The sequence below is a fragment of the Boleophthalmus pectinirostris genome, unplaced genomic scaffold (assembly GCF_026225935.1).
Source record: "Boleophthalmus pectinirostris isolate CB_2022bp ecotype Guang Dong unplaced genomic scaffold, ASM2622593v1 HiC_scaffold_3, whole genome shotgun sequence".
Lineage (NCBI taxonomy): Eukaryota > Metazoa > Chordata > Actinopteri > Gobiiformes > Gobiidae > Boleophthalmus > Boleophthalmus pectinirostris.
The window spans coordinates 14,091,678-14,104,137 of NW_026571299.1; the positions used below are offsets into that span (position 1 = coordinate 14,091,678).

Genomic DNA, 12,460 nt, shown 5'->3' on the forward strand with positions numbered 1-12,460 from the left:
GATTAGGACACACTTTTGCATTTGCATGTTCTTAGTTTGTTATACAGTGAAGGAAATCCATTAACAAGTGCTTTGATATATTATAATACTGTACTTAAAGATTCACTGTGTAACTTTTCTGCTTGTCTCTATGGAGATGTTATTGCTTTGCCTTGAATGTTCCATCATGTGGCATTAAAGTACACTCACTGCATTAGACATTACACTGTCTTTATATCTCAAAAAATACATAAAAAAAAAAGACGTAACATAAACATAAAGACGTCATCTCTCCACAGATCTGACCTGTAACTTGCCTGTTAGAATCATACAGTTGTCTATGGAGAAGTTTAATGCCACACTGTGCAACTTTGCAGACAAAGCAATGACATCGCCATGGAGACAAGGGAGCAACCCTGTACCAGAAAAAGTTACATAGTGCAGCTTTATTATTTGGGTGAAATGCCATTTTTTTAAACATTTTCTATTACAGTTTTTCTCCATTGGTTTGGCTCATTTCTTGAAACAGAAATGACATTCTCAAAACAACATGGACAAATCTCCAAACCACCTCACAGTCGTTCACAAACAGAATGGCATTTCTCATTGATTTCATCAAATTACAATTGTCGTTGTGCATGTTTCAAGTGTCTCAGTGCATCTTTGTACATGGTTCTGTACAAGTCACCTGCAGTTAACACAATGAGGCAACATTTAGCACATTTTCCAAATAAATAGATCTTGTTGATCTAAACTGTTTATTTATTTAATGAGACAGGGACAGCGCACAATTTTTACATCAACCTTAACAGGAGAGAGGTATTGTACATCAGGTTGTAGCATCAGTGCTAATTTCCACCTGTCGTCCCTGGGCAGGTTCATTGATCAATTGTATTTATCTGACCTTAACCATCAACTCCTGGAGACCTGTGTAGCATGTTTGGAGTTGATGGGGGAAACCGGAGCACCTGGAGTAAACCCATCCAGACACGAGGAGAAACAAACTCCACACAGAAAGGCCCAGGGACTGAACCTGGAACCTTCTTGCTGTGAGGCATGAGTGCTAGCCACTCAGTCACCGTGCTGCCACTGATGAGTTGTTTCTCAGACTAATGGTTGTTCTCCCCAAAACATGTCAACATGATTTCATTGTTTGTCTGAGTCATCATATGCACAATAGTCTGTTCAATTGTCAAAATTAAAAATACCATAAACACCATATATCTATATCTATATCTATGTATATATCTATATAATATATATATATATATATATATGAACATTTGATAAATTCATGACAGTAATTGTCAGTCAGGTGAAATAAGAACTTCCTATCACATTATGTGATCATGTGGGACAGTGTGAATTTCCACCGTGGCTCATCAAGGCCTGGTTCACTTCCTATTTAAAGATGCTCAAGGAGCTACTACCACCGTACTCTCCTTCCCTCAATCTGACTGAGTTTTTTTCTGCTTGGAGGTGGAAAGTGTATGAACATCAGGCTGAAGACCAGAGGTCCCTGCTCCATGGAATGGATGCTGCATGTGAGGACATCACAAGGGAGGGGATGGTTGAGACATTTGCGCCGTTTCTTCCCTCCTGACGACAGCGCCCAGTGAAAGTGTTATTGTAGAAACTTTATTTCCTTTATTTACAGCACTGTAGGCTCGATATCATTTTTCTTTACTTTTTTTTGTTTGTTTGTGTTTATATTTGGTACATGTACAGAATGCTGTACACATTTTCTTTTTATGTACTCTAATGTCTGGAAGTGACTTTATGTGTGTGAATAAAACGGTTAGAGTTTTGTTGGCAGTGTGAGAGCTGTGTGTGTGTGTGTGATGTCAAATTTTGGAGGCTGCTCTTACTGTGAAATCCTTCTTTTCAGTTTTATCCATAATTGTATTGTGTTAGTTAGACCTCTGCCATAGTGACAAAACATCTAAGCATTTTGAGCTGCAGCGCTGACAGAAGGCCAAAGGGACGCTGCATTTTGGGAGCAATGACTATTTCTATGAGAAAGGAATTTAGTTTTCACACATGATGTTGTGCTGAACCATCCAGGTTATTTTGAAAAAAAAAAAGAACTAAGTGAATGCAAAAGAGCCAAAGTAATTGAGAAGGATCTTTGCCAATTTTGATGGCACTGACTCTTTATATGGGAAAGGAATCTGCTTTGAAGCCTGTGTGAACAGTTTTGGGAGAGATATGAGCTTTTGCTGACGAGCGTTTAATGTTGTGCAGAACTATCAGACTGTTTGGCCAAATGAACTTGTAGTGTTTTAAGAATGTCATTTCTGTTTCAAGAAATGAGCCAAACCAATGGAGAAAAACTGTAACAACACAGCCACCGAAAAATACTGATAAAATTGTTAAAATTTTAGAACTTATTTCACATATTTTTGTTCATTTCAGTGAATTACAGTTTTTATATCTGCTTTTCAATAATTCTTCTATGGCTCAAAGCGCAGCATAGTTTAGAGTGGTAGCAAAAAAATAACAAAATCTAAAATTCAAATTCAAAGCAACAATAAAAAATGACAATTAAACAAAATAAAAACAATTACAAACCAAATAAAAACAAGTCACAAACATCAGTGCGTGTACTGTGTGCCTTGAGTCTCTGCATTGAAATACATGCATACAAAACCCAGGTTATAAAATGTAGTCATTACATATTACTATAAAAAAGTACAGTGAATATTATTATCTATAAATGTCACCCAAAGTTCATAGAATTGTCCGTTTTGCTTTTCCATCAAGTCCTTTTTGCAGCTACGTCGGGCCTGAAAATTCTTGCATATTTCCACACTTTACCATCAAAATATGTGGATTAAATAAAAATTCATATCCATACAATGCTATATATACTGCTTATCTATGTACAGTAATTGTGTTTTGAAAATATAACTATTTTCTTTTTGTTTTGTCGACAAATCTCAACATGGCCATAAAAAAATCCAAATTGTGTTTCTATATATTGTTAAAGGTGCATTGTGTAACTTTTCTGGTGGAGGGTCCGTCAAATGCTTTTCTTCACGGAGATGTTATTTTTATCTGGAATGTTCCACAGTATGGCATTAAACCTTTTAATCTTTATGGAGACCAAACCAGACCAAGTTACAGGTCAGATCTGTGCAGAGGCAGTCCTCCTCCCCAGGCAGGTCTCGGTGCACTTGTTTAGTCCAGATCAGAGTTGGCTTGTCTTTATTCACACCTGAAATAAAGTCCGGACTTTCAGGGGAATTGAGCTCTAGCCTGTTTTAATTGGACTGAAGGTATAAATACGTCCCAACCTTCTCCAAATGAACAAATCATTTGATGTTTTCCAGTCAGGTTTTAGAGCCCAACACAGCACTGAGACGGCTCTTATCAAGGTGACAAATGACATCCGCCTGAACACTGCAAAGACTCGGTCCTGTTAGATCTGAGTGCTGCTTTTGACACTGTCAATCATGAGATCCTCATACAGAGAGTAGACGAAACTCACAAAGGTAACACACATCACTGCTAAAATTATAGAACTCCCCACACCCAACCTTATAGATCTTAACAACAAGGCCATTGTGTTTCACAGATGATCTTCGAACTGGTTTCACCTAACCCTAACCCTAACCTCCTTTTAGGGTCACTGGCAACGCAGTGACCCACTGCTTCAGGAGCTTTAATTGCTGTGGGCCATATCTCCGACAGTGAAACACCGAACAATGTTAAAAAAAAGAACTCAAGGTTACTTAACATAACCCGGTTCTTTGATACATAAATAAAAAAAATACATCAATTAAATGTCTATGCATGTGCATTGTGCCACATGTTAAAACACTTCACTGCAAATAAACAGGTCTACTTATCTACTACTTTACTTTTTAAATTAAATGTAATGTAATGTCTGCTTAACATTTAATTCAAGAGCATCAGTTTTCAATACCACATACTAGTTTTTGGTTTCAGATTAAAGAATATATATTTTTGTAATCAATGGATTGAATGTTGATGTTGATTTAGCTTTGCACACATTTGGAAAACATAATTCGATAAAGGCTGTACTGTGGTCATTACAAAATGTCTTAACGCAAATAAATTAAAGTAGAACAAAAGTTAGAAATCATCACATTTACATTTCCTCCAAACGGTCGAGATTATAAGTGTGTGTAAATGAGTGTAGTAGTAGTACTAGTGGTAGTAATAAATCTAGTTTGCTCTTTCTCTTTCATTCTTTTACACAAATTGCCTTATTTATATGATTTTATATGATATTGATACACTTTGTTCTGCAAGTAAACTGTCATGTGATTTAACCCCTGTATCCATTTAATATTCTGCAACGGTTGGACAAAGCATCGGAGACCCCCAGGAGTCACAGACCCAACTTTTGGAACCCGTGCAATAAATATCTGAAGTACGTGCCCGCGCGTGTGTGGGTGGCGCTGCAGTGATGGGACCGGAAGCACAGATGTGATAAGAGTCTGCGCTCCTGCAGAACTGTGTCTCTCCATGTCTCACTGTGTCTGAGCCACAGGGACACTGCTCCCATCACGGTGTAGACATGATCCTGCTCCCGCTGCTCCCGCTGCTCTGCCTCCTGTCTCCGGGCTTTGGACCAGCGTCTGCGCAAGACACCAAGTAAGAAAACCACACGACACCTGCTCCACTGGTTCATTTGTGACAGTTTGTGTTTGTTTGCGGGTCTGTGCTGTTTTCCGACACCTGCGTCACTGTGGATTAACCCAGTGATTTTGGACATCCATGAAACTTATTTCACATCAGGATGTATTAGACTTGTACAAAGGCTATTATTGATGAAAGTGCATCTAGTGTCATTTCGTGACGTCATTATTTGTGTCTCATAACTTTAGCAGGGATTTGTAGGGATTTGTAGACTCGACTCCAGCAGAATATCAATTATTATGTGGATTGTAGTGACCTCTGGTGGTGAGAGCTTCCGTCGTTTTATGCAGGAGCGGTGCATAAAAAACATTGATCTAACCTGATTCTTCCTTCGGAGGTCAAAAAACAAAAAAACAAAAAAAACAAAAAAAAAAAAAAAAAAAAACTAAAATGTTCCATCTATAGCCTATTGTTCAAAGTACTTGAATAGCCTTCTGCTTAAACACTGTTCTTCTATCTGTATTAATGGGCCTCACTTCTTTTCTAGTTTCTTTTGTATCCTCCCTCTCTCCATGATATTTAGTCTTGTCCATTTAAAAAGATTGTCTGTGCTGATACTTGTTGTGTTGTATGTTGTAGGGCCCAATAATATGGTGACTGTGTCAGAAGGGGAAGATGCTCTTCTCCCTTGTGCTCTGAGCTCTGGACAGAACATTGAGCAGTTTGACTGGAGGAAAGACAATGGAGAAGAAGAGAAGATGGAGGTGTTTATGTATAACAAAGGCTCATACTACGGCCAGGGCCTCCTAGGTCAAAGTGAACAGTTCGTGGGTCGTGTTGAGTTCTTTAAAGATGAACTCAAATCTGGAAATGCCTCCATAAAGATCAAAAACACACGTTTGGAGGACAGTGGCACATACACCTGTTTGATAATGAATCCTGTCACATCTGTGGTTAACATTATCCTTAATGTGGGTGAGTATTTAAGTCATTCAAATAAATTATGTGTCACAGCTTCTGTTTGGCTTCTTTGTGTTTGTTTGTTGTCTGTTATGTGGTGTGTGCTGTTTTACTTTGCATATGCATCATCCTCATTTTTTTGCCCCTCAGTATTTTTTTATTATTATTATTTTTTTGTCATTTAATATTAAAGAAAAGATCCCCAGACTAAAACCTGATCAGATCCAGGTTCATACCACATGCAACGTGACAGATAATGTTGAGTCAAATGTTCCTCTGAGGACCACACATGAAATACTTGTACTGCATCTCATTTGATTTATCTAACAATTATTAACACCTTTCTACATGTTTTTTTATTTCTGTTTTACAGTTGTTTTAAAGATTGGAGAGAACGTTCCTGGTGAGTAGCTCCTGATAAGTGTAAAAATATTAAATGTTTCTGTTCCACATAAAACAAAACTTCTTAAAAGTAGCTCATACTTCAACACCCTTGTTCACTGACAGCATAAATTAAAATTCTAGACTCGTTATTTTGGCTTCAGTTGTAAAAAAACAAAAAAACAAAAGTAATTTTCAAGATCCAACAAATGATCCATACCTCCACTTATAATGGGAGTAGATCAGACAGCAGAGGTCAAAACCACAGAGCTTCAGGTCCACAAATAGTCCAGCTGTTTGTACTTTAAAGGATTCAGAGACAGAATTGAAGGAAATTTTAGTCAAGGCTTTTTATTCTTTCCTCAGGAGCAGCTCAAGTGCCATACATTGAAACTGTTCATGATGAAGTTACTTGGCGACAGCTGAAGTGTAAAGCTGAAGGTGTCCCTGAACCTGAGGTGGAGTGGAGAAACAGTGATGGGGACGTTCTGGCAAATCATGTTCCACAGAATCAAAATGGACGCTCTCATGTTGAACTTCAACTGAATGTGACCAGGAGTGACAACTACACCTGTGTGGTCACTCAGAGCAGCATCTACCATCAGATCAGTAATACAATGAAAGTGCACATTCCAGGTGAGAATAAGAGGTTGTTGATCAAAAGCTACAGAGAACAATGCTTACATTTTTATGAGCAAACAAGATCAGATGTCCAGGCCTTTGTGTGTGGAGTTTGCATGTTCTCCCTGTGACTGGATGTGTTTCCTTCATACACTCTGGTTTCCCCCATCAAACCACAACATGCACCATAGGCACAATCCTGCAGCTGAAGTAGTCCTGACCAAGACTAGCAACAAGATCATGGAGATGAGTCCCTGTGTACTCTACGTGCTGTGTTTAGGAAAAAATATTGTAGGTTTAAAAATACAGAAAGTATTGTCATCTCAGTATCAGAATACAATCTTACTGCTGCTAAATAAAAAAAGGCCATGTTATTGGGGAATATTTTATTATGGCTTTTCAATTATTCAACCCAAGTTCGATATTTGTCCAACAATCCAGTCCTTTTGCAAGTGTTTTGACTTTAGAGAGCAGGATCATGTGGAAGCCCACAGTCCATCCTTGTGTGCACTTGCATTTCATTGCTGTGAGGCACAACCAAGGCACTATTTCTTCTACTATAAGCCTCCATAAAGATACTGAAGACACAGATGTCTGATAGAGGACTATACAGCTGTCACTATTCACATATCCAAAAATCCCACATTATTCTCACGGTAGTAGGTATGCCACTATTTTGTATTTGCACAAAAAACACTAAAACACCAAAACCTAGTTTGCTGGTTTAATTTAAAATAAAATCTGACATTAAAAGCAATGAATATAAGATACAGTAATGGCTAAGATGTGATGGTGGTGTAAAGAGATGATGCAGTTCTGCCCTGTTCTCTGGACTCCAAAAAGAACATTGAGAGCAAAGTGTTTTTATGGTGGAAAGATCATAAGGAGGTGTTTCTCTGTGACAGCGGCACGGTGGAGGAAGACAGACAATGTGAAAGGAGACTGAAACATTTTCAACATGAGGTCAAATCTGGAAATGCCTCTTACTATTCACGACAACAAAGACATCAGACAGTGGACGTTATAGTTGTTATTTTGCTGATGTCCACCAATCCAATATTATTCTTCATGTAGTAGAATGTCTCCTCACAATTTTTAATTTCTTTAAGATATTACAAATTAAACAGTTACTGCAAATGTACTACAGTCTGCTATCACAATAGCAGACTTTACAAAACAATAATTAATAATTGATGATTTTGGTTTGGGAGCTTGGGTTCTTTCACTAGGATCACATGATAACTTAAACCCACTGGTTCTTAGACTTGCCATAGAGGGAAAGATGGGTTGAGAGAATATCCTTCCTTATCCTTTGATTGTCTAACTTTCTATTGGTTAAATCAATTATCTTAAGACTGTGAGATGACTGTTGTCATGACTTTGGGCTTTACAAAAATAAACTGACTTGTATTAAGTGAACCTCCTGGTTTAAATCAGTTAGCTATCGGCATCGGGGAGCAGAAAAAAATGACAAGGATGTTGATTTAGTTGTGACGTAGTCCTGCTCCTGAACTTCATTTAGTAAACGATTAGTAAGAAACCCTGAATCTGTCAATATATTATCAATATGATTCAACACTGTCAGAGGGGAAATGTGTTGATACATTGGGATAGATACATGTATGAAGTGTCATGGTTTGTGTTTTAAGAAAATTGAACAGTGTTAAGTATGTTGCACTGTTAATTACTCACTGTGAAGCAAAGAAATGCTTTGTTTTTTTAGGACAGTGTATGACTCAATCTTCTGATTTCTCTTTCATTTTCAGATTACTCGCCTCTCGTGCCTATTGTACTTACTGCTGTTGTTACTGTTGCAGTCGTTGGAGTGTTGTTAGCAGTGCTCCATTTCAGAGGCATTCTGGTTCTGAGTTGCCCTGGTAAAGGTTAGTTCACTTCTTATTTAAATTTAAAGGTGACATTAACGTTTATTAACATTTATTAGCTTTTAGATAGACAGATTCATAGATAAATAAATCCTCAAATTCAAATTGAAGAAGCAGCAGCAATAATGAATCAAACATACAAACATTTTTATTGATTCATGCATGTTTGTCATTGTATTGTCCTGCATTTGGGGCTTGAGTACTCAGAAATGTTTTGTTTTCACCTGCCTCCTGTTTCCACCAACAGCTGTGCTATATCATATCAAACAAATAAATACATGAATATAAAAAATTGATGTTTTTCTAGGTGGCAAAGTAAAACTGGGGTGAATCACCCAAGAGAAGTCAGTCAGCTCTGCTTTCAGTTCTTCCAGATTAACAAGAAACAAAAAAATACTTTATGACCTGGTCCCGAAGGGTTGACCAGGGTTTTGTATTCACCCTGTGTGTGTCTGTGTGTCTGTCCACCTGCAATAATTCCGACATTTATTGACCGAATGTCACCAAATTTGGAACGTGGGTCAAGCCCCCGTGCCTGACGCCACCAAAAAAAAAAAGTCACACGGGTCAATTTAACGGTCACACCATTATAAAGGATAAGCAATTTCAGGCAATTTCTGAACCTTCTGCAGGCTAAAATATTCACCCAGTCATCACACAAGCCCCCATCCAGTGGCTCATGGGGGATCAAGTTGCCATCTCTGATTGTGCTTGTTGTTATCTACAAACAGCACACAGTCTCCTTTTGTTACAAAATGCAGCATTTACAATATACTCTTTGGAATAAAATAAAATGTACTCAGTTACACAAGAACGTTGGGTACCCAAGGTTTAAAGAAAATATATATATAATAAATATGCTTTTTTCTGAGTATGAAACTAAAATAATTATTTTACATTTTGTTAATTGTAAAAAGTATTAATGACCTATAAAACCTTAAGAACAGAAACTTCCATTTGTCGAGATGAGCAAATTGAAAGCTCTGTCTATAAAAGTTGCCGTGTCAAAAAATATCTACCTGAGTTTATCAGAATTTATTCAACATGTGACATTTTTATAACACAAGTACGCTCTTTAATTAGTAGTGTAACAACATAGTACAACATTATAACTGCACATACATACAACATATGTGTTGTAGAGTAATTCCAGGTTAGATAGATAGTTGGGTCCAGAAGAACAGGGACTATTTAACCCTGTTCTTAACAAAATCTTAATCTTAACGTTTTCCTAATCCTGACCTTAACCATAACCTGATGTATAACCCTGTTCCTCATTCCTTTTATTGATCACTTGTAGCAGATGTCCTTCTGGACCTGACTATTTAGCACCAAATTACAAACAAACAACACATGTTTCTGGATTAGTATGTGCAGAGATTGTTTTTATGCCTGCTAATGGCTGTGTGCCAATTTTGAACCCAACAAGCTTGAACCAAAGTCTGTATTAAAAAAAAATAATTAAAAGAACAATGGGCTGAGATAGGGGGTAAGTGAAAATGGCAATTTTCTGAGCGTTCAAGTCTTGGATGCAGAACAAAGGTTAAAAAAAAAAAGTATCTGCTGCTTGCTATGGTAAAATGCCACTGTAAAGTGGTGGGGCTTCTCATCTCTGTAGTTTTGAACAGGAAGTCCATTCTGTTACAAATCTGTTTAGATCAATATTGCATCATTTAGAAAAATAAACATAATTATTTCTTTAAATGTGAATAGCAAAAACAAATAGTATGTTACCGTCAGCAGAATTATTCAATGTACACGTTTAAATTTTTAAATGATGTGATTTGCATAATTATACAATTTCCTTTTGTTGCAGGTAAACAAACATATTAAAACCCCAATCCTTGACTTTGGTTTTATTTTGATATATGCAAAATGTAATTATGTATGGCACTGCTAATTTTTACATGGAGCAACAAATGCTGAAATAAACCACGAAACTAAAATTTACACCAGATGCTTCAATTACTTTATGTTGTAGATCTTTTACATGATTGTCCATTTATAAATGTATTGTTTGGCTGAAATAATTTAAAACTATTTGTAACTTGGCCATTGAAAATATCTGTTTATAATTATTGTTCTGATGTTCTTGGCATGTGTTAATATTTGAGAATGTTTTCAAATGAATGATGTATATCTTTAGCAAATGTGATAAATAACCACTTTTTTAACTGTAGAAAATGTCTTATATGATGATGACAGGTGATTAAATTTTAATTCTAAAATAAATAAATAAATGTTTAGTAATGCTAGTTATCAATTGTGTGACAAACAAAAGGATTAAGTGACAAACCAATATTGATTATTTCTTTATAAGAGATTCAGGGTCCTTTATATACACACAGTAGACCCAAATAAAGGACAAGGGACTGACTACAAAATATAAGATCATTCTTTATAGTCTCCTGTGGGCAGTGTTGGAGAGTAACAGATTACATGTACCAGAGTTACGTAATCAGAGTACAAATTATGAGTAACTGTATTCAGTTACAGTTACTGTTTCAGTGAGTGGTAATTGGATTACAGTTATTTTGTTAAAATAAATGGATTACACAGCGGTATTTTCCTGTTTTCACATTTTGGGCTATATTCCCCCCTTTTTTTTCTTTTGGTAATTCCACTCATTGCCGGAAACCAGGTCTAAACTAGATCTAAACCAGAACTAACACAAGGTCTAAACCAGGTCTAAACCAGGACTAAACCAGGTCTAAACTAGATCTAAACCAGGACTAAACCAGGTCTAAACTAGATCTAAACCAGGACTAAACCAGGTCTAAACTAGATCTAAACCAGGACTAAAACCAGGTCTAAACTAGATATAAACTAGATCTAAACCAGGTCTAAACCAGGTCTAAACCAGATCTAAACCAGGACTAACACAAGGTCTAAACCAGGACTAAACCAAGACTAAACCAGGTCTAAACTAGATCTAAACCAGGACTAAACCAGGTCTAAACTAGATCTAAACCAGGACTAAAACCAGGTCTAAACTAGATCTAAACTAGGTCTAAACCAGGTCTAAACCAGACTAAAACAGGTCTAAACCAGGACTAAAACCAGGTCTAAACTAGATCTAAACCAGGACTAACCAAGGTCTAAACCAGGTCTAAACCAGGTCTAAACCAGGTCTAAACCAGGACTAAACCAGGACTAAACTAGATCTAAAACTAAGACTAAAACCAGGTCTAAACCAGGACTAAACTAGATCTAAACCAGGTCTAAACCAGGTCTAAACCAGGACTAAACCAGGTCTAAACCAGGTCTAAACCAGGCCTAAAACCAAGACTAAAACCAGGTCTAAACCAGGTCTGAAACCAGAACCAGGTAAAACCAGGTCTAAACCAGGTCTAAACCAGGTCTAAACCAGGTCTAAACCAGGTCTAAACCAGTCTAAACCAGGACTAAACCAGGACTAAACCAGGACTAAACCAGGAACTAAACCAGGAACTAAAACCAGGACTAAACCAGGTCTAAACCAGGACTAAACCAGGACTAAACCAGGAAACTAAAACCAGGTCTAAACCAGGACTAAACCAGGTCTAAAAGAGGATTTAACAGCTTTTTATTTTCTTTTAGCAAACAAAATATCTTATGTTACGATATCCTAGTCTTTGCTTCTCTACAGCAAATCAAGTAATCCAAAGTATTCAGATTACATTACTCCCCTAAAGTAATTTAATGGATTCCGTTACAAACTACATTTTGGGGTATATGTAATCTGTAATCTGTAGGGGAATACATTTTAAAAGTCACCTTCCCAACACTGCCTGTGGGACAGAATTGTCTTGGAACAGGGGTCACATGATTTAACACACAAAAAAAAGACATCAACAACATGAAGCCCAAACAAACAAAATCCACCACTGAACACGTGGCGGCACGGTGACTGAGTGACTAGCATTCATGCCTCACAGCAAGAAGGTTCCGGGTTGTGGGTTGCCTGGGCCTTTCTGTGTGGACTTTGCATGTTTCTCCCCGTGTCTGAATGGGTTTCCTCAGGAGCTTTGATTTCCCCTCATCAACCC

At 37.2% G+C, this 12,460-nt stretch overlaps 1 protein-coding gene across 6 annotated transcripts in view; it reads left to right on the plus strand.

The window, feature by feature from the left end:
• LOC110155846 (butyrophilin-like protein 1) overlaps positions 1-12,460 on the plus strand; it is a 36,396-nt gene that overhangs the window by 7,197 nt on the left and 16,739 nt on the right. Inside the window, exons 2-5 of one of the 6 annotated variants that reach the window (XM_055160667.1) lie at positions 5,227-5,562; positions 6,295-6,564; positions 8,316-8,432; positions 10,249-10,378. The exons of 3 other annotated variants lie outside the window; for them this stretch is intronic. In XM_055160667.1, the coding sequence (XP_055016642.1) occupies positions 5,227-5,562; positions 6,295-6,564; positions 8,316-8,432; positions 10,249-10,265 (740 nt within the window). In that variant the 3' untranslated portion in view covers positions 10,266-10,378. Of the gene's footprint in view, positions 1-4,393; positions 4,602-5,226; positions 5,563-6,294; positions 6,565-8,315; positions 8,433-10,248; positions 10,379-12,460 lie in introns of those variants that run through there. 2 more of the 6 variants (XM_055160666.1, XM_055160665.1) reach the window with 2 other exon arrangements.